Genomic DNA, 23,586 nt, shown 5'->3' on the forward strand with positions numbered 1-23,586 from the left:
CCTTTAGCTTTATCTTGTGTGAGAAGCTCTTTATCTGCCCTTTGATTCCAAACGATAGCTTTGCTGGGTAGTGCAATCTTGGCTGTAGGTCCCTGCTTTTCATGACTTTGAATATTTCTTGCCAGTCCCTTCTTGCATGCAAAGTTTCTTTTGAGAAATCAGCCGACAGTCTTATTAGAACTCCCCTTTAGATAACTAGCTTCTTTACTCTTGCTGCTTTTAAGATTATTTCTTTATCTTTAATCTTTGACATTTTATTTATGATGTGCCTTGGAGTGGGCCTCTTTGCATCCATCTTGTTTGGGACTCTCTGTGCTTCTGGACTTGCATGTCTATTTTCTTCTCCAAATTAGGTAAGTTTTCTTTCATTATTTTTTCAAATATATTTCCAATTCCTTGCTCTTTTTGTTCTCCCTCTGGCACCCCTATGATGCTAATGTTGGGATGCTTGAAGTTGTTCCAGAGGCTGCTTACACTGTTGTCATTTTTTTGGATTCTTTTTTTCTTTTTGTTGTTCTGATTGCTTGTTTTTTGTTTTCTTGTGTTCCAAATCAATAATTTGATTCTCAGTTTCATCCACTCTACTGTTGTTTCCCTGTAAATTGTTCTTTATTTCAATTAGTGCATCCTTCATTTCTGACTGGTTCTTTTGTATGCTGCTGAGGTCCTCACTAAGTTCCTTGAGCATCCTTATAACCAGTGTTTTGAACTCTGCATCTGAGAGATTGTTTATCTCCATTTTGATTAGCTCTATTCTGGAGTTTTGATCGTTTCTTTCATTTGGGCCGCGTTTCTTTGTCTCCTTGTTTTGGCAGCCTCCCTATGTTTGTTTCTATGTATTAGGTAGAGCTGCTGTGACTCTGTCTTGGAAGTGTGGCCTAATGTAGTAGGTGCCCTGTGGGGTCCAGTGGCACATCCTCTCCTATCACCCAAGCTGGGCACTTGAGGTACGCCCTTTGTGTGATCTGAGTACACCTCCTCTTATAGTTGAGCCTTGGTTGCTGTTAGCAGGTCAATGGGAAGGATTTACCCAGGCCAGTCAGTTGCAAGGATTGGCTGTGACCACTGACCACCACCCTCCACCCTCTGAGGATCATCTGTCCAGGGGCAGGGCGGTGGTGCTCCAACATGGTCTGTAGCTGTCCACTGGGTACACTGGCCCTGGGGTTTCCCAGGTGGTGAAGGCCAAGGTCAGCACCCACCTGTGTTTTGCCTGGGACCATCCTGCCTGAGCTATAAAGCAATCTGAGATGGCTGCTACTCATACTGGGCTTGAGATTCCCAGGGCAAGTCTAGCTGTGAATCTAGGCTGGCTGCTGCTAGTGCCAGGCCTCAATAAGGCCAGCTGTTGATTTTTTGATAGGTTTTTAAAAAGTTGTGAAGCTTGAGCCAAAAGCAGACATTCATATGGAAAAGCAGCTTGGGTGGGCCCATAAGTTAGTGGGGCAGAGTGTCTGGAGATCTCGAAGGCAGGTCAAGCATTGTTAAGTAAGCTGATGGAGTCTCAGATATGACACCAGCTTGCCAGCTCTGTAGGGGGAAGTTTAGAAAAGGGACAATGGCCTCTGCTCGCCTTGATGCCAGACACTTCAGTTCCTCCCTGTATACCACTGGTGCCTTTCAAGCTGCTACCCTGTTGCTGGAGCTCAGAGGGAGTGAGTCTGAGTAGGTGAGTCTGCATGTGGGTCCTCTAAGGGAAACCATTTGGGGCTCCAGCAGTTTCTTCCACTGACTCAATCCCCACTGGTTTTTGCAACCAGAAGTTGTGGGGACTTGTCTTCCTGACTCTGAAACCCTGGCGTGGGGCTGGGACTCCTAGCTCCCGGATATCCATCCCGAATTTTTATTCACCACATGTGGATGAGGAACCAGCCCATTTCATGTCTGTGCCCCTCCAGCCAGTCTGGATGGGTATGGTTTCTTCCATTCCATAGTTATCAGACTTCCATTCAATGATTTCTGATAGTTCTGAGTGGTGGTGGTTCTATATTTTAGTTGTAATTTTGATGTGGTTGTGTGAAGACGCAAGCCATGTCTGCCTACGCCACCATCTTGACAGGAAGTCCTCACATTACTTTTTTATAGTAAGCTACAGGATAGATTTTAATATTAGTCTCACTTTACCAACTGTGTCTCAGAGAGATTAATATTTTAAACAAGTTGAAGCAAAGCTTCTTTTACTAAATTGCTTCTGTGGAACAGAATGCATTTGGAAATCACTACCCAAAGTATTGGAAAATACTGAAGGGTCTGAGACATGAAAATGAATAATCAGATTTATATATTATATTCATGATCTAGAGACTAGAGGATAGATTTGAAATTAATAGGGACTGAATTAAGGAAATCAGTTATGAACCTCATATTAGTCTAAATGAGAGAAGATTAAGAACTTCTCTCATATAAGTTCAGATGTATCATATGGGATAAATTGGAAATAAGGAAAGAGTATAGCAATTAATAATGGGCCAAGAAGAAATTTGCATATGCCATGTTGATTGAGGGAAATATAGGAAGTATTTTACCTTGAGAAAGTTAGGTAATGGGGACTCTTGATTTAGTGGATTCATGTAATTAAGGTTTAGCAGATATAATAAAGATGATTCAGTAATAAAAGAGAAAATAAATTATATACTCATTTAGCCTCAATTTGATAAGTATGCATGCTATATTTTCTATAGTTGCCACTGAAAGATAAAAAATAAATAAAGGAACACGGCTTTTAAATTCCACACTGGTAGAGGAGATAAAAGAAGAGCCAGGTTAAATAGAAATCATAAAGAAAAACAGAAGTAGAACAAATAAAAGTGTAAAATAAGATAATATATGTATATCATTACAGTGAATGGAGGTTGAATCAATGGTCTAGATAAAAGAAAAAGGTTGTCAGGCTGTACTTTTTAAAAATGTCAACTGTATGCTATTTACAAGTAGAAAAAGGTTGAAATAAAAATATGGAAAAAGGTATACTGTACCAGGAAAATTTCAACAGCAAAGCTGGTATGATTATATTTTATAAAGTCCTTTTATAAAAAGGAATTTAAAGAGGGGAAAAAGTGTTATTAGAGCAATGGCAGCATCTAAAATAGGAATTTAAGTACAGGTCTTGGAGATTTAGTTGAAAAGAAGGTAATAGTGTGTTCCAAGCAACTAATATGTTCAGTTAGTGTTAAAATGATTTGAAAAATAAAGAGAAAACTGAAAGTTTGAAAAAACAAATACCCATAGTTTGTATAGAATTTATAGTTTAACCAAATATTTTTCTTCAGAGATTTCAAAAATATTGGCTTTTTCATTCTATGTCATTCTCAGTTTCTGCTTGCTGGCAACACATATAAAAATGAAATGCATTTGGTAAGTTTTTGCTCTTGTGTGTTTCAGGAATTCAAAATGTCCTCAGCCTGTTTTGTGCCGTCCTCACAGAAAACAAGGTTCTCTTCCATTCCGCAAGCTTCCAGAGACTTAGTGATGCTTGTAGAGCCCTGGAATCTTTAATGTTTCCTCTTAAATATAGGTGAGGTTTTTCACTTGTACTTGTATTTATTCTCCAATTATTTATTAATTATTAACGATCAATCAAAATGTCATTGCACAGTAGTTTGAACCACAAGGTCATATTTTACAAAGTCAGAATTCTGATAGAAATCTAGCCTAGAATTTGGAACTTTTCCAAGCCATCCATTACTGAGTGTTGATTAATTTAGTGAAAAATTAATTAATTTGAGCAGCATTGTCAGTAGCATTTAATTCTCTTTGAATATGGTTGGTGATAAAATTAAGTTAGTGCTGTGATTTTTTAATATTAAAGAATTATTAATTTTAGGAGTCATATTGGTATTATGGGTCTATTAAAAAAGAGCCCTTATCTTTTTTAGATAGCAAAGTATTTGTGTATAAATAATGTAATGTCTGGAATTTGCTTCAAATAATACAGTAGGGAAGAAAACAAAGTGGGTAGAAATATATATGTATTATGCATTGGTAATTGTCAAATCTGGATTGGATACATGGGGCTTCATTTTCCTCTCTGTTTTTCTGGGTTTTTTTGAGGGGTACTTAAAACTCTTCCATGATAGAAAGTAAAAAGACAGTTTAAGCAGTGATGCCTGATGGTGCTATAAGTAGGATATTTTATCCTAATATATTGTTTTATTAATTTGATAATCATAACATCTAGGAAGCTTAAGTTCATACAAACCAGAAAAAAATTTAGACTGTCTATAGACTTCAGTTTAAAAGTTTTAAAAATGTTTACCTATGTGCTTTTCTTAACCCCTAGATAAGTCCAGACCTTAATTTCTGTACTTTACTACTCTTACTGAATGAAAAAATCAGGTATAGAAACAATGGAATTTGAATGGTGGTTTTATATAGACAAAACACCAGTGTTGATGGAGAAGGTCCATTGGGGAGTCATTGTTACTGTCTGATGTTGTATTTTTATTTAAGGGAAAATGCTTTCAAGCAAGATTAAAAAACCCAAAGAGACTGCTTGCCTAGGAGGGATAAGGAATTAGAGAACTGCCCTGGATTCCATTTATTTTATTTTTTTCCTTTTTATTGAATTTATCGGGGTGCCACTGGGCATTCTATTTACTTTATATTTTATTATATCTGATAATATCTTTCACATTAAGTTTTTTTAATATGTCCTTTTGAAAATTAAATATGAATAACCATGAAAATATTACTGATAATTTCCAAAATTAGATAATATAAAAGTTATAGCATGAAGATGAAAATATGTTTATCTCACATATATTTTTATTATTTCCAGTTATCCTTATATTCCCATTCTTCCGGCTCAACTACTAGAAGTTCTAAGTTCCCCAACACCTTTCATTATTGGAGTACATTCGATCTTTAAAACTGATATCCATGAACTTGTAAGTATTCATCTTTAAATTGCCAGTTATTGAGGCCAGAGGTTTATCATATTACTTTGAGTTTTATAACATTTCAGTTAATTACTATTTTCAGTTCCATTGCATTCCCTATCAAAAAGATTGGCTAGAAGGAAAGCATCATTGAAAAATCTAAATACATTAGTTTTTCCTATAGCACATATGAGAGATTTACAAAATGAATTTATTAATATTTTTAAATGCCCCTCTTTTGGTATATTAAGTTTATCTTTCTGTATTCTTCATCCTTCCTATGGGAAAGGAAGATAAAATAATATTTATACATTTGTTATGAGTACTTTATTCATATTTTGAAATGAGGCCCGCGTTAATGCTGAATGGTTGATAACTGAAAAGCAAAAATCATTTGCAAAAGAGTGAAGGGTTTTAGTGGAATGCAAGTTCAGTATGAGCCCCAACAAATTATTCTACTTCTCATGCTATGTGAGTAGAAATACCAAAGAAGGAAAGGAATACCCTACATTCATGCCAGCTCTGGAATACTGTGTTTGGTCTCTGCTCTGCACTTAAAGAGGGACTATAACAAAATAATGTGCTTCAGAGAAGGACTCCAGGGTTCTCAAGAGTTTAGAAACTACATCTTGTGAAGTCATAAGGAAATTTTCTCAAGTAATAACCTGATATTATTTGATAACTAAATATAAATATTCAAGTGGCTGTCATAGGAAACAAGGATAAGATTTATTTTTGTAACTCTAAAAGGCTGAAATAGAATACATGGGTATAGTGAACATGGAAACAAATTTTTGCTCATTATGAGAGTTTTCAACCATTAGAGCTACCCAATGATAATGCTGGGGTTTTTGTTTGTTTGTTTTTTAATGTTAGAAGTGTATTCATAAGCACTGTAAGTAGAGTGTAAGGGACAGATTGCATGACACTTTTCACGGAGTTTAAAAATACTTCTTTCCTCAATAGTTGGGCTGTATGACATCTGTTGATCCACAGATCTTTAAGATTTTGTATTTCTACTTTTGTTTTAGTTTTACATGCCAGAAAAGAGGTAAGATCTGTTGGTACTTACACATAATTACAACTGTAATCAAATCATAGGTGTCATTTAAACTGACAAAAGACTACTCAACATTGTAATTATAAACAGAACCCTCATTCGTACATTAACCATTCTTCCTGACCTTATATGTTGATATCTAGTTACTTTTTTAACTTTGATATTACTGTATAAAATATGTGTAAATCAATAAACATATCCAGGAAAACCTAGTTTGTACAATACTAATTAGAAGCATACCCATCTGGTTTGTAGGTAATTTTTCTTTCCAGTAAATTTTTCTCTGGCGGTAGGAAACGCCAAGTTTTGGCAAAATACATTTCTTAATTTTTTTGGTGAATAAATTAGAATTAATTTTAATCCTGTTATCAATGTAATAACTTCAGCAATCTTGGCTAGTTTCTCTTACTTTTTTTTTACATTTTTATGTAAGTTATTTGTAAATAAACTGTTGTAAAATGCTAAAAATCAGTTTTTCTTGAACACCTAAAGAGTACCATTTTGGTGTATACTAATTGCTTTATTTATTAACTGATGTAATGATTACTGTGTTATTTAGATTATAGCTACACTAGTATAATAAAGCATCCAAAATGCAATGGCCCAAACAAATGGAATTTTATTTAACACTCATGCAACAGTTTGTAAAGGTGTTCCATTATGCCAGCCCAGTTTGGTCCATGAACTCATTAAAAGCCTAAGCTTCTTTCCTTCTTTTTCCACCATAATCCCTTCAGGCATTGTCATCATCTGAGTATTCAAGGCTGGGTTGCTGCCAGTTTATAGTTGCAGCCATGGAACAAGGAAAGAGAGCCTGCATCTCCTCTGTTTTGAGTTCCTGCAAGTGTACACATTACTTTTCATGTTTCATTGGCAGAAAGTTAGTGCCACACCTAATTTCAAAGGCAGCTGAGAAATACGCTAGTACCTCCTTATGCATAGGAGATACATTAAAAGACCCATAGTGGGTGCCTGAAACTGCAGATAGTCTTAAACTTTACATATACTATGTTTTTCCTATACATACAGAGCTCTTCACTTAAAGGAAGTACTTTACAGCTTATCTGGTATATTCGAATTGCTAACATCACTCTTGCACTTCGGGATCATGGTTCGGTAAAACAGGGTAATGTGAATACAGGCACTGAAATACTGCGACAGTCTAGATGGCTACCAAGTGACAAATGAGTGGGTAGCATATACAGTGTGGATAACGCCTGTGCAGGACAGAGTGGGACAGCCCAAGGTTTCATCACACAGCTCATAATGGCATGCAATTTAAAACTTACGAATTGTTTATTTCTAGAATTTTTCATTCAATATTTTCAGACCAGTTGACTGAGGTAACTGAGACCTCGGAAAACAGGGTCACGGACAAGGCAGGACTACTGTAGACAGTAGCTGGGGAGCCGTGATCCCAGCATTCTATTGCTGTGGACAACCAAGAGTCTCTTCCACACCTGGTTCTTCTCATTTTGAATTATTGAAGGCTAAATTAATTTGCTTAACAACAGATACATTTTATTAATTATATTAATTTTTTTCTCCTCTTCAGTTAGATGTAATCATAGCAGATTTGGATGGAGGCATTATTAAAATTCCTGAATGTATTCACCTCTCTTCCCTCCCGGAACCACTTCTACATCAGACTCAAGCAGCGCTTTCTTTGGTATGCCATTTTTTAAAAATAGTTTTCTCTTGATTTAAAGATAAACTCAGATAATTAGACTTAAATATCATTAACAATATAATTGCTTTTTTAAAAAGGTCTTAAAACATGAACATAGTCTCGTATAGTATTTAGGAGTATTTATTGCACATTATCTAAAGAACATACTTTGAATCCTAACTGAATATTTGTTATACATTCATTCTTTCAGCATATTTATTTAGTATATATACTGAATACTGTTGTAGGTATTGAAAACAAGCCTGGATTCTGCCTCAAAATCACTGATCCCCCCTAAAACCCCTCATTAAAAGCTAGCACTTGTTCCTTCTCCTTCAGCCTCCTGTTGACATCTTATTCCTCTCTGATAGATGTGCTACTGGCAAAACAGTGTGATGGTGTTTTGCCAATGTCTTCAAGTTACTACAGGAAAATGTAACTTATAGATAGATTAAATGTCCAGCATTCTATGTAAGAAAGTTTTAAAAAATCATGTGACTTGGATATTTCTCAGTGAAATGAATTTAAATTTTCTGTAGTTTTACCTTATTTGATTTGTAAAAGTACAGTATTTTATTTTACTGATAACATTTTAGCTGCCCATTTATTCATTATGAGAAAATTGAAACTTAGAAATTCTGCATTTTAAGCCATTACTAGAACTAAGGCCTTCATATTCTTGTTGAATACTATTCTAGACTGAGCTGTTTAAAATCTTTTTTTTTTTTCCCCTTAAATAAGAACTTAAATAGGAACTCAGAAGTCTAGACTTACCAGGATGGATTTTATTCTCAAAAAATTCCAGATTTGTATCAGTCCCTAAATTGTTAGAGTGGTATCTGTAGGATGGGAATGTTCAGAGAAGACTGATTTTTTTCCTAATGTAATTTGTAATCTGGAATACAAGGTGTGATATAATAGAAAGAATATTAATATAGGACTCAGAAGACCTGAATTGCAGTCTACATCCTGCCACTTGATACTATTGAATCTATAGGCCTCTGTGTCCTGCATTTTATCTGTAGGTTGACTTTTATATTAGGATGACTAGATGACTGGAGGTGATTTGGGGTGGTAGGTGGTAACCATTTTTATTTTATTAATTATATATTTATTATAATGTTCATTGAGTATAACATATAAAACCTGTGATTTCACATACAATAACATTAAGAAAATGCTAGAATTAGAGACGTGAATTGATTTAAAGACAGTTAAAGAAAATTATTAACTAAATTATTCCATTGGTGGTATATGGATATATCCAAAGCTGAGAAGGTAATATTTGAGTGATTGAAAAAAGTTTATTGTTTCTAGAAACCTTAAATAAGTTTTAAAATCTTATATGTGATTACTTAATAATGATATTTATGATTATTCAGGGATTAAGTAGAAAACAAAGATTAAGAGTTTAGTTCTTAAGTCAGTGTCTCTTTAGGTAGAGGTTTTGCTACACACTGGTAAACCTTAACCTGCAGTTCCTGTGCCATCAAATTTAATCATTAAATAGAATTAATTTTGGAGAAAACTGAGTATGCCAAATTCTGTAGTTGTCAAGCACAAACGTGCATTATGTGCTACCGTGTGGTACTGTAAATAAGAAAGAAGAGCATAGACTATCGTCAGATAGGACCAAAAAAGAAATCGTATTTGATGGGCTCTGTGGAAACTTTGATACACAAGTATATGAGCTTCATTTGCTTACTAAATAGTTGTAATCAAATGGCAGTGCAGTAGTTGAACTGTGTGATAACCATGGATGATTTTATAGACATGAAGATTTTATTCTATAGTAGTGGTTGAGTGATCGGGTTATAAATATTGTCAATATTTTAATGTCATTTTAAAGTATTGTTTTGAATTTTTTGGTCTATTATGAGTATACTACCAAAATCTGAGTATTTGAAAATGATTCTGAAGAAAAACATTTGCTGTATACCAAAAAAAAGAAAATGCTACATACTTTCCTTTCTCACTTGCTCCCTAGCCTGCTTTCCTTCAAAGCCTAACTTAAATGTTACCTTCTTTTTGTAGCTTTGCCTAAGTTGAATTAATGATACTTCATATTTCACATATATTCTTTATATGCTTATAGTACTTGTTTCATTGTGTTGTACTTTCACTCATATGGACTGTGAAGTTTATAAACTTATTCTCTTTCTCCTCAATATTTCAGTTAGTTAATTTTTAATTACACTAAGAAACACAAAAATAAATGCTTGTTTAAAATTTTCTACTATATATACAAATAGCCTTGCCCTAGACCATTCCCTTCCCAGTGGTAACTACTATTTTATAGCTTAGTGTATCTTCATTCAGAACTTGACATTTTAATTTATATGTATATCAGTGCATGTACATGTGTTGATTTAAGATTTATTTTCAAGTAAATGAGACCATACTATACGTATTTTTCTAGAACATGGTTTTTCATTAAATATTTTGTCTTGGAGATCTTTTCACAATAGTGTGTGTGTTTGTACATATATACGCACATAGAGCTGCCTCAGCTAATGGCATTGTAGTTCATGGAGAAAATATATTGTAAGTCATGTACTAACAGTTTTTCATCAAATGCTCCATGTAGATTAAATAATAGATTTTATTGACATTAAGACCTTCTACATAACAAAACATCTTTGCTTTAGATTCTACACCCAGATTTGGAAGTAGCAGATCATGCTTTTCCCCCTCCACGAACAACTTTATCCCACTCAAAAATGCTGGTAAGATGTTTTAAGATTTATAAACTTTAATTTTATGCTTTTAAAGAGAACTGTACTTTTATTTGTATAGTGCTGACGTTGCTGAGTTAGATGGACGACCTAGTAAAAATAATGATAGTTAGGTGTACCAAATTGGAAATTAAGAGACTTGCCTCCAACTCCCCTTGTGAGCTGCTCAAGGAGGAGCCACAGAGCAGCACACTGACCCAGCACGGGGAAGGGCTAAGACTTGTCCTGAGAAGGCATGAGTATGTTGGGGACAAAAAAAAAAATCAGAACCTAAGTGATAGCCTGGAAAATTGTGCCAAACTGCAAATCAGAATGGTCAGGTAAGGATTTAAAAAGAAAAAAAGGAGGGAGGAAGCTTACAAAAAATGGGAACAGATTGTTGATAATAGGAGAGAATCAAGTATGAGATGTGAGCAAGTAAAAATAGTTCCAGTTAGAAGCCATAAAAGGGTGAGTATATAGCAGAGATCCCTTTTTTATTTTGCTCAGTGCATTTCTTATAGATGAGCTTTGTGGACAGTAAGGAGCTTCATAGAGCTGGACACCTTTGACAAGTTTCTTAAGCATTCTTGACTCTTTCCTTATTAATTAAATAAAGGGTTGACTAAATAAATCTGTATGTTTCCTTACAGTTCTAAAACTATGATTTTATTAAGACCTGGGTTATTAAAACAGAGTTTAAGTCATACTTTATTAATATAAGAAGAGATTCTTATAAGTTGGATAAATTTTGGGAGACTTTTATAAGCTTTAAAAGTAGTCTTTTGAGTTTTTTCTTAAATTATTTGTGATTCTTTTATTGTCTGTAAAAATCAAACAACTTGGGAATTATGCCATTCTTTAACATGATGAAAGAGGAGACTCTGTGATTTATGTTTTTTCTAATAGAAAAATTGAGTGTGCTAGAGGCAAGTTTTGTTTGGTTCAGCTTTAAAAGATATTTCACAGCCTATGCTGTCCCGACCGTGGCACAGACCAGATCCCTGCCCTCAGAGCCACCGCACGCGAGACACATAGGAAGCGCAGGCACACTGATTTACTGAATAACCCTTCAAGTTCTTTACAACTTTTTGACTTTGTGATTTTTTTTTTAAAGAAATTTGACTACCTAACATGTTTCTTATTAATTTTCAGGATAAAGAAGTACGTGCAGTTTTTCTTAGATTATTTGCACAACTTTTCCAAGGATATAGATCATGCCTACAACTTATAAGAATTCATGCAGAACCAGTAATACATTTTCACAAGGTAAGATACAGAACTATGTTGAATCTGTCCAAGATGTAGATTCTAAATAAAGCAACTTGGTTGTCTTTTTCTGGCCATGTTTTTTTACCTTAATGTATCAAATGCGGCTATTTAAAATCTCTGCTTTGTTTGGTTAGATGGCATTGTTTTTCTTCTGAGTGTGTTAAACTTTAAATTGGTTTTTATTTTAAAATTGAGAGTTAATTTCTGATTTCTCCTCCTGCTTTACAGACAGATTCATTTTTTTTTTCTTTCCAATAGTATTTCAGGTATCAAAAACCTTTTTGAGAGAAATGTATTTTATAGTAACACATTTGTGCATGAAGACATTTACTCAAGCTTTATCTTTCTGTTATATTTTGTTTTGACCATTCATTCATTACTGAGTGATAAATTATTCATTTCATGTTTTCTTTCTTTACAGACAGCTTTCTTGGGGCAGCGTGGTTTGATTGAGAATGATTTCCTCACTAAAGTTCTCAATGGAATGGCATTTGCAGGTTTTGTTTCAGAAAGAGGTCCTCCCTATAGATCCTGTGATCTTTTTGATGAGGTATAGTTGTTATCAAATGAATGCATTATTTACAGACAAAATTAGGCCAGCAGTTAAAACTAGAGAAATAGTATTTTAAACTTTTAATGAAAATCAAAACTGTATTATAAATTAAATATTAAATAATCCAAATATTATTTACTATTATTTATCAGATCTATGTATTTAATTAAAATGTGGATTAGAAAAATTAGAAGAAATATAATTCTACGATATCTCAGATATACGTAAAATCTTGAACAACTTAATTTTAAATAATTGATTAAAATCTTTTTGAAAAAATTGATAGTGACTGTGTAAGTAGAAAAAATTTTTTGAGGATAATAACATGATTCCTTTTATTGGTTTCATAGAGGAAAGGTCTAAGTGTAATGTGATTTCAAACAGTTACATGTTGTCTATCAGTGTCCTAGAGCCATAGTTTAGCTTAGTAGCATTCTTACTAATCCATAATAGCTTCGTTGGGAGATATTACATATATAAAAGACATTTAAATCTCTATCCTCAAGGAGTTGGCCATGTAAAGGGAAAGTTAAAACAGATGTGCCTTAAAATAAGGGTTCCTTGTGATTTTTCTTATTTTAATGCATCTTTCCATTTATCATTTATCATTTTCATAGCAGCCCATTCTTGTGTATGAAACAAGGAATATTATTCCCATTTCAGTTTCTGAAAGAGCACTGTATTGGAACCAATAAATGTAAAAGTTCCTTGCAGTCTGTAAAAGAAAAACACTCCTAGCACCCAAGGTAGTGGAGAGTAGTAATAGTGATCATATTTTGGTGCTGCTGGTTTTATTTTATACAGAAAAAATAGGAATCAAGGTCTTAAAGATCCTTGGTTCAGAGAAGGATCTTTTATTCCCTATCAAGATTATTAAGTATTCAAAAGTAAGACTGAAAGAAGAAGCACATGTTTTAATTCTGAGTATGGAGAATTGCACCAAAGGCTTTAGTTAATAACACAAACCCTGTAAGGATTTAGGAGCAATTCCCTGAGGTGGGTAGTTCTTTCTCATCAGTTATTGATCACTGATTCTCTAATGCCAACATTACATTTGATTGATCATTGGTTATCCATATCAGCCTTTAGATCCTAAGTAATTGAGACAATGTTTGGAGGGTTAAATTAGATGCTTTTCAGAGTTACATTTTCTTAGTCTCTGAAGCATTCTGAATAATAACATTGTTTTGATGTACCCCTTTCATTTCTATCTAAATCCCCTTAGTAACCCACTCTGGCAATTTCATCACAACTAATAAGTCATATTGATTACGTTCAATAAACTTGCTTGTTGCAGCCTCTATTTTTGTAAGTCCTTCCCTTGCCTGGTGTGCCCTCCCTCTACCTTTCAGTCTGACCATGACCTTCCACTCTTCATACTCTGCTCTTACTACCACCTCCTCCAAAGTAGATTGGAGGTCTCCTAGTCTGCATTAAGCTTTATTTTTGTATTTCTGACTTTATATGGCAACTTATCTTTTATTATGTATATTTATATGCATAAAATATATGTATTCTTTAGATTGGAAACATTAATAAGGCAAGGACTCTGTCCAAGATTCCTATTGTGCCTCTTAGTGTTGATCTTGTTCTGTGTTCTGTTGTCAGTGATGACTTTTGGCGTCTTGTTGATGTTACTTGAAAGCTAGTTCATATGTATGCTTCAGTCAGGGACCCAAAAGGAATGAGACATCAGACCTAAGTAATTTCTTGTCTACCCTCTTTGGCCATTTAATTGGTTTGCATGAGAATGTGCTTGTTTAGGAAAATCGTGTCCTTCTGGGAAAGGAATCCGTTTTCATTTAGCCTCGGGCAGCCTGCGTCATGACAGGATTATGGAGCTTTGAGAAGCAGCTAATCCCTACACTCCCATCAAATCAGCCTATTAGAAGGAAAGCAGTGTTTGCCTGTATTAGACAGTCTTTCTGAATCCTATCCTAGAATAGGTGAAGTCATGGTTTTTATATGTCTGCCTATTCCAGTAAATCTATTAGTTCCTAGAAAGAAAAATTATAAACACTTTATAAAAATTCATCTGTCTACCCCTCCTCCTCACACAATTTTTTTCCTGTCAGTCATCTTTTCTCCACTCCAAGTATACACACTCTCACAGTTCTCCCAGCAAGTTAGTTAGTAGGGAAATGGATTACAGTTTACATAATTTGAGAACTGAAAGGTCATCTTGTTCTTCCATCTTATTTTAGAGACAAAGAAACTGAAGCTCAGGAGTTTTAGTAACTTGTTGCAAATTTCACTAGCATCTGAGTGACCTGACTTGAACATTTGGTTCATGTTTTGTGAGTTAGGGAAATGTTTGGAGACTTTCTGAACATCCATAATTCTCTGAGAGAGAGAAATATTTAAGTGAGGCCTGGAGAATGAAAGGGTCTCTCTGAGTTCCAGAAATGACTTTTCCCAAGAAGAAATAAGGCCTTAAATCATCAAGGAGAACCCACCAGATTATCCCATGATAGGATAGACTCTGTAAATCTAGAATAGAGGTGAAGCCCAGTAAAAATATAAAATATTTTTAGTAATAGTATATATTTCAGATGTTTTTTGGTTTGCTAATTGTATGAAATTATCACATAGTTTTCTAACTCAGCATATTTTGGAGTTGACGTTTTGCCATTTGATTCTTTTTTCAAGTTGGTAGCTTTTGAAGTAGAGAGAATTAAAGTTGAAGAAAATAGCCCATTGAAGATGATAAAACATGTCAGAGAACTTGCTGAGCAACTATTCAAAAATGTAAGTAAGTATATTTATTTAGACTGTCATTAATTTTAAAAGTACTAATAAAGTATCTTGTTTGAAAAACTGAAAATAATTTTATCTTTCTAGTGATAATCTTTTTGTTCTGACTTCAGACCTTTGGGACTGTAAGTGTACAAGATATTATAGTTGGTACCATGCATCGAAATAGACATGATTTTTCTGTCAATTACTATAGTATGAAAACTTCTTAGTTACAATTTTCCATTTTGTAATTTGCCCTCATTGTGATTTTCATTTAGGTCTCTGTCTTCTTAAGGGTATATTGGACATTTTAAGATATAAAGGTTATACCCATTGGAGACCAGAACTACCTTGGACAGAACTGACCAATGTATTCAGCTTTCGCTGAATACAGTGAGGGTCACCTGGATCAGGAAAATCATTTGCGTTGAATCGTTTTGTACAGACAGACAGTAAAAAGCCGAGAGACAGCAAATTGTCCAGTGACCAACAACAAAAAATCAATGGTGAAAATATTTCCCACATAAAAGAAATGCAATATGTGTAAAAGATTACGAGTTCACACTGGTAAGGTGTGAAATAATAATTTGAATACCAGGAAAGAAGAGAACCTACCATGATTGGGAGATTATATGCATGTGGAAAAATGGATTTTGACTAATGATTACAACTTCCTTTCTCCTACTTGTAAAGCTTTTTCAGAGTTGAATCCTTTTACTAAGGAAAGGAAAGTTAGTGGAAAGTATGGTCTTCCATGGGGGAGTTGAGGGAAGGTGTATTCTTCAAAAGATACATTTAAGAAGGATTTGGAGCCACTATTCTGGTATCTTTTTAACTTAATTAGTCAATTTGGAAATGGACTCATTAGTTATATTCATTCAAAATCTGAGAACCAGTTAGATTTTAAAAAGTGGGAATACTGAGTCGTGTTCCTTTATTCAATTACTTAGGAATTTTTTTTCTGAAGTTACTTTAAAATGTATCCCTTGGACTGATACCCTAAACTCCACATATAGCTGTCCAATTCTATAATAAATCTATTTCTTGATTAGTATCCTGGAACTTAAGAAAAATTTGGTCAGAAAGAAAACTTGTGTGTTGTGCTAGTCTTTGCTATTTATAATGACTGCGTAGACCTAATGTATATCATAAACACATGAGAAATTTCTATTGACCTATTGTAATAAATGTTGAGTGTTTAGAACAACATGCCAGGCATGGGATTAAGCACTTTACATATATCATCTCTAACCCTCATATCAATAATGTAAGATAGGTGTCTTTATCCCCATTTTACTGGGAATAATTGGCTTAGGATCATATGGCTGGCTATTAAGTAATTGAATCCAGATTTTAAATTCAGAAATTTGTATCTATCCAATTCCTAAGCCTATGTTCTTTCACTCTATTAGGCTGGCCCACCTTCAAATGGAAAAATAGTGGTATTTTCAATTGCTAATTTTATACTTGGAGTGATTTATTGATGGATTTCGAGAACTAAAACATTAGCTGGAAGTCAGTGTTTGATCCTCCCGGACTGATTCCTTTAAATGTTTATTTCTTCAGTCTTTACCAGCCTGCAAAATTTTATAGCCAGTAAGTGACCAGAGCTGGGCTTCTGACACAGGTTTATCTATATTACGTGACTGAGTGCACAACGTATGTTAGGGATTATGCCAAGCCACTTTGATGCAAAAATGAGGTAAATTTTTTTCTTGCTGTCCTAGAACTTAAATTTTTTGATGCATTGCTAACGCTAAGCCAACACAAAGATGAAAACTGCAGTAAAATAAATATCTACTAATTATATATTCTTAAAGGTGAATGTAAAGAACAAATAATCCCTGTCCTTTAACACCTTTTTTAAAGAGGTCATCATGAGGGATTGTATTACTAGGTAAGAGGTGAAAACCACCCTTCAAATGAACTCTGTTTCTTGAGCATTTATTCAACTTTTTCCCTCCCACAATCCAATTCTATTTAATTTATTTTAATTTAATTAATTTCATTTGTTCAGTGTGTATTCATTAGGCACCTACTATTGCCAGCATTTTCTAGGTACATGATTCCCCTGATATCTTTGAGAGGAGGTTACATGATGAGTAAGAATTTGAATATATCCCAATGGATTGTCCTCAGTCTTTATGAAATTCCTTCTAGGTTTAAGATCTTAAAGTCCTTGCTGGTCCCAACATTTCTGAAGTCAATATTTTACAAAGTTAAAAAACAGAGCAGGATGGTAAAGTTACTTTCTTTGGTCATGCAGGAAGTTGAGGGGAGGAAGGAAGGATGGTGTCAATGCAAGGAAAATAATCCAGATGTTTCTATTTTTAACTAGTCTTGTTTTTTTTTTTTAATCACATTTCTAAAATTCCCTTTGGTAAGCAAGAGCCAACCATATAATTTGACTACTGTTTCCTCATTGGGTTATAATTGATACCTGTTGATTCCATTCAGATGTTTGTAAATATTTTATTGTACTGAAGTCTGGTATGTGTATCTAGCCTGCCTCCCTGAGCTCCCTTTGAAATACCTCAACAATGAACCTTAATTTTTCAGTTTGTTCTCGCCACTCCTATATTTTGCTTTTTAGTGAGTAGGAATGAATTGTAGGAATGAGTAGATAGAAATAGGATGAATTGTAATTGGGATTAGCTGCTATTCTGGAGCTTCCTAAATAATTAAAGAACGTATTTGGTGACTGGCGGAGGAGGGGAACAGGAAAGTGGAATGAAGGAGATGAAAAGGAATAAATCTGTTAGAGATAAATTTTGTAAGCACTGATAAGGTTTATACCATGATGATTACTGGCCATACATTTTTACAGCTTTTCTTTCCTTGCTCAATTGATAATACCAGGTCTGCCCACTTTGGCTTTCAGAATCTTCGACGTCTGCAGGACAGCCCTGTAGCTGCTTACCTGCTCTGTCCCTGCGATTCTTGGTATACAGTCATAAAGAACCACTAACTGCACACAAAATAAGAATGTTAAGATTGGCCAGGACAAGCACTTTGTAAAACCTCCATTTCAAATCATTAGGAACTTAGTTGGACATGTGTTTTACATAGCGCAGTTTTTGTAATTTGTTTTGCATCTGCGGTTGTACATAAATAATAGTTCGATGGTGTAAGTTGTCCGACGGTTTTCTTAAAAGTTAAAGGATAAATGAGAGCACTTGGACTTTCTTATAAATGATATAAGACTTTTATTTGTACCTTACTGGTATTTCATTGCCCAGTATGGAAACGAATAGGTTTTAAAATCCTAACAGGAGAACAAATCCCAAATATAGGAATAGCCATGCTAACTCACATAAGATCTATACCCTTACATTTTTTCAGAAAGTTAATTTAGTTTACAATGATGATATTTTTACTCTTTGCTAATTGTAAATAAAGAGATTTTGTTGTTGTTGTTGTTGTTATAGGAATGAGTAAAACATTGTGATAATCTTTAGTCCTTAAAAGTCAGAACATAAACAACTTACTTAGATTATTAGAAAATGAGGCTCTAACCCAAAGCATAAAAATCAGACTCCTCCCCCCCATCCTGTCTGATTTGTTTGTTCATTTTTAAGTCAGGTTTACTATGATAAATTTTTACATAGTAAAATTTGCCCTTTTTAAATGTACACTTCTGTGGGTTTTAACAAATGAATGAAGTTATACGACCAACTCCTATGTAGGTACTTACTTTTCTCTTGCTGCTTTTAAGATTCTCTCTTTAGCTTTCACCTTTGGCATTTTAATTATGATGTGTCTTGGTGTGGTCCTCTTTGGGTCCAACTTGTTTGGGACTCTGCTTCCTGGACTTGTATGTCTATTTCCTTCACCAAATTAGGGAGGTTTTCTTTCATTATTTTTTCAAATAAGTTTATAATGTCTTGCTCTTCCTATTCTCTTGGCACCTCTATGATTCGGATGTTGGTATATTTAAAGTCGTCCCAGAGGTTCCTAAGTCTCTCCTCATTTGTATTGTTTTGTTTTTGTTTTTGATTTTGCATTCTTCTTTCTTCTTTCTTTCCTGGTTGAATGTTTATTTCTTCATTTGTTCCAAATCGTTGATTTGAATCCCAGCTTCCTTCCCTTCCCTGTTGGTTCACTGCTTTTTTTGTTTTTTGTTTTTAATTCATTTAGTGTAGCCTTCATTTCTTCCTTTATTTTTTTTGCTATACTCCATGAGTTCTCTGAGCATCCTTTTCACCAGTGTTTTGAACTCTACATCTGATAAGTTGGCTATCTCCATTTCCTTTAGTTCTTTTGCTGGGACTTGTTCTGTTCTTTCATTTGGGCCATATTTCTTTGCCTCCTCAATTTGGCAGCTTCCCTGTGTTTGTTTCTGTGTATAAGGTAGAGCTGCTTTTTCTCCCTGTCTTAGTAGCATGGCCTATGTAGCAAAGGCACCTGTAAATTGTGTGGGGTGGAGCCTTCCGTAATTGCAAGGGTGGGGCCACCTGCTTCATTGCTTTGTGGCTCTGTTTGTGGTGGAGGGCTCTGAGAAGGGACAGCGCTGCTGCCTGGTTTCTGGTGATTTGCTTGCCACTCACCCCATTTTCAGTCTAGAGACATTTCTTGAAAATCATTATCCTATTTCAAAATCCCCTCTAAAAGACAGTGCATTTTGCCAACTTTCTTGGGCAGTTCATCTTGGTTGCTTTGGACAAAATTATTACCATGTTCACTATAAATGTTTAGTTGTGCAACTCCTTGGTTATCACTTTGTATTTGCAATTAAAAAATGGCAATTTGTCTGCTTCTTTGTTCTGTTGCAAAAGAGTTTATTTCCTTGTGTCAAGGAGATTCAGCAACAAAATTGGGCTGCAGTTTTTAGTGAGCTTTATAATCTTCAAGGGACTGGTCCAAATGTATTTGGAGTTACAGGTAAGAGTAGATGATTCTAAGATTATGTAGTGTTCAGTGAGCCTTACACTTTCTATCATTTCTGCTGTTTTTCTCAAAAGTCATTATGTGACAGAGCTGGGTATAAGGTGGTGAATGTAGTCCTTTATATTTACCATACTGACCGTTAGGGGGCAGCAATACACAGACACAGCAGCCAGAAAACCAAATATGCTAGATTTGGGGGCATGAGCCTTATTTGAATCTTCTAAACATAATTGAATATATTATAAGTTAGTGACTTTAATCCATTACTGAATTTTTATGTAGTGTCTGTATAACTACAGGATAACCTCATCTTTGACCTTTGTTTTAAAGTGATTTTTTAAATGCTTGTTATTCTGAATTGCATATGGATTTGATTTACAATATTTCAGATTGCTTCTGAGAAGAGAAAAACACTATTAATGAGTAATAGAAATATCTTTAATTAGTGATTTCTATTTAAATTATTATTTAGTACGATTATTGTTGTTAAAATATAAGTAGTTGGTGATATGGGAACCTTGGGAGAAAGACTTTAGAGTCCTGATTTCATACCATAGAATATGCAGTCAATAAATATTTTTCAAATGAATGTACCCTAGACTTTTGGAAATGAGCTTTTAGAATTATTCTGGGGAAGTGTGTGTGTGTGTACTAAAAGCTTTCCTTTAACAACTCACTCTATCCTCACAAGAACCTTATGACGTAGGCACTATATTATTGTCTTCATTACAGATGAAGAAACTATAATAAAGTACATTGCACCAGGTCACACTACTAAAACGGGATCTGACCCAGGTAGTCCAACATCAGAGACCATGAATTAAAAATACTTCTTGCACTCCCTCTCTCATTGAATTTTTCGACCTTTCCCTCTGAATTATAGTGCCTCCTGTCTCTCACTTTTCACACTCAGCTCTATTTCTGGGCTCCCTATTCCATTAGTTTTTTTAGTGCTTCACTGATACCAGTTGCCATACTACATGAATTATTGAAGGTTTATATAAGTTTTGATATCTGGAAGGTTTGATATTTCCACTTTTCTTCAGAGTACCCTTGACTACTGTTTGTTTTTGCTGTTGTTCTAGATTCTTTCATTCATTAACCACTTCATTGGTGACCTCCTATATTCCAGTGCTGTTCAGGGTGTTCAAAGCATACACCGGTTTGGTATTTTCCCCATGCATGTATATGTTGTTTTATAAATTGTGCGTACTCTGCATGGCCTTCATTTTTTATTGTATTTTTTCTATTACCATTTATCCCCGTTATACCCTCCTCTACCTCTACCCACTCCATGCCCCCCAACAATCACCACACTCCATGAGTTCTTTTTCTCTTTTGCTCAATCCCACCTCCCCCTACTACCCACCCCAGAGCTGTCAGCCTGCTCTATCTATGAGTCTGTCTCTGTTTTGCTTTTAGTTCAGTTTGTTCATTAGATTCCACATACGAGTGAAATCATGGATTTGTCTTTCTCTGACTGGCTTATTTCACTTAGCATAATGTTCTCCAGGTCCAGCCATACTTTTGAAAAGAGTAAAATTTTCTTCATTTTTATGGCCAAGTAGTATTCCATTGTGTAAATGTCCCATAGTTGTTTTATCCACTCATCTACTGATGGACATTTGGGCTGCTTCCAAATCTTGGCTATTGTAAATAATGTTGCATATATTCTTTTTAATTAGTGCTTTTGGTTTCTTTGGATAAATTCCTAGAAGTAGAATCACTGGGTCAAAAGGGAGACCCATTTTTAAGTTTTTGAGAAAACTCCACACTGTTTTTCACAGTGGGTACCCCAGTCTGCATTCCCACCAACAGTGTACAAAGTTTCCCCTTTCTCTGCATCCTCACCAGCACTTGTTGTTTATTGATTTATTGATGGTTGCTATTCTGACAGGTGTGAGATGGTATCTCATTATGGATTTAATTTGCATTTCTCTAATGATTAGTGACATTGAGAATCTTTTCATATGTCTAGTGGCCATCTGTATGTCCTCTTTGGAGAAGTGTCTATTCAGGTCCTTTGCCCATTTTTTTTTTTTTCAGATTTAATGTGTTTTATTGATTAAATTATTAAATTATTACATTTGTGCCAATTTCCCTTCCCTCTGCTCCCCTCCACCCGGTGGCCCCCCTTCCTCCAGTTGTCCCCCCCTTTTAGATTATGTCCATTAGTTGTGCATACAGTTCCTCCCAACCTCTCTCCGTCTATTCCATTCCCTCCTACCTTGATCCCCAATTCCTATATCATCTCCCTCCCTTTCCCCATTCCCCCTCCCTGTTGACCTCCCCCCAATATGCTTCCCGTACCCACAGTTCCTCTTCCACTCTCGTTGCCTATTTAGTTTGCCTTTGTTTCATCTCCCTAGCTTCTGTTTTTTTTTAAACCAGTCCCTTTAACATCTCATATAACAGTGGTTTGGATCTAATGAACTCTTTCAGTTTTATTTTGTCCTGGAAACACTTTCTCTGTCCTTCTATTCTGAATGACAATTTCGCTGGATAGAGTATTCGTGGTTGTAGGTTTTGGATTTTCATTACTTTGAATATTTCTTGCCAGTCTCTTCTTGCCTGTAGGGTTTCCCTTGAGAAGTCAGCTGATAGTCTAATTGGGACCCCTTTGTACATAATTCTTTTCTTCTCTCTTGCTGCTTTTAAGATTCTCTCTTTATCTTTAATTTTTGACATTTTGATTATAATGTGTCTTGGAGTGGTTCTCCCTGGGTCCAGTCTCTTGGGAACTCTCCTTGCTTCCTGGACCTGCAGGTCTATTCCCTTCCCCAAGTCTGGGAAGTTCTCCTTTATTATATTTTCACTCAATTTTTCAAGTTCTAGTTCATCTTCCGCATTCTCTGGCAAACCAATGATTCTTATGTTGGGCCTTTTATAGCTGTCCCAGAGGTTTCTGATCCTCTCATTGTTGCTTCCCATTTCCTCTCGCTGCATTGGTTGACTGCTTGTTCCTTCTCCATATTCCAGTTTGTTGAAATGAACTCTGGATTTTATTTCCTTTCCTTCTGTCTCGTATGCGGTTTTGTTCCTTTCGTTATGAAAGTTTTTCGCTTCTTTCATATCTTTTTCCTGCTCTTTTGTGAATTCTGTAAGCCACCTGATAACAATGGCCCAGAACTGAGCCTCTGACAGGTTTCTTATCTGTTCATCTGTCAGGTTCTCTATCTGCTGCCTGGTGAGTTGTGTTACCGGTATTTCTATAGTTGCCTGCCTCATTTTGACAGATGCGTTTTGTTTTCTTGGGCTGGCTGTCGGGGGCAGTGCCTGTGTACGCGTCACAAATTAGCGACCGGCGCCTGCCTGTCCGCGACCTATTTCGCAGCCCTGTGGTGCTTTCTTTGGGGGCGGGGGTCCAAGATGGATTCACACAGTTATTCAGCTAGGGGACCGGGATCCGTCCTCCCGCCCCCCTGGGCCTCACTGTTCAAGGCGATGCGGCGGCCACTCTCCCCAGCGCCGGAGTCCCGCACCGCCAGGGGCTTGGCCTCCGGGATTCCTCGCCGGGGTCGCGCACTGCCACGGGCTTGCGCAGCCGGGATTCCTCCCCGCCTGCCGCTCCGGGTGCGACCGCAAACAGCACTGCCCTCTTTAACTCTTACCTGCCCAAATGGCACCGCTGGTTTATAACTTCATATGTTGGACTTCCGTGTAGTTTTATTTTCTGGAATTTCTAGTTATCCTTTGTTTTGAAGTAGTTGTATTCCTCTCTAGTTGTAGAGGGAGACCTAGCGTGTCCGTCTAAGCCTCCATCTTGGCCGGAAGTCCCCTTTGCCCATTTTTTAATAGGACTGTTTGGCCCATGTTTT

At 35.5% G+C, this 23,586-nt stretch overlaps 1 protein-coding gene across 2 annotated transcripts in view; it reads left to right on the plus strand.

Annotated features, from left to right (window-relative positions):
* The window catches only part of SBF2 (SET binding factor 2), a 412,105-nt gene that overhangs the window by 225,703 nt on the left and 162,816 nt on the right, over positions 1–23,586 (plus strand). For both annotated transcript variants that reach the window (XM_090264085.1, XM_090264092.1), the window contains exons 7-13: positions 3,382–3,514; positions 4,778–4,886; positions 7,493–7,606; positions 10,255–10,332; positions 11,476–11,589; positions 12,014–12,142; positions 14,795–14,893. In XM_090264085.1, the coding sequence (XP_090120211.1) occupies positions 3,382–3,514; positions 4,778–4,886; positions 7,493–7,606; positions 10,255–10,332; positions 11,476–11,589; positions 12,014–12,142; positions 14,795–14,893 (776 nt within the window). The remainder of the gene's footprint in view (positions 1–3,381; positions 3,515–4,777; positions 4,887–7,492; positions 7,607–10,254; positions 10,333–11,475; positions 11,590–12,013; positions 12,143–14,794; positions 14,894–23,586) is intronic.

The sequence above is a fragment of the Furipterus horrens genome, unplaced genomic scaffold (assembly GCF_987537825.1).
Source record: "Furipterus horrens unplaced genomic scaffold, mFurHor1.1.pri manual_scaffold_2, whole genome shotgun sequence".
NCBI classification, from domain to species: Eukaryota; Metazoa; Chordata; class Mammalia; order Chiroptera; family Furipteridae; genus Furipterus; species Furipterus horrens.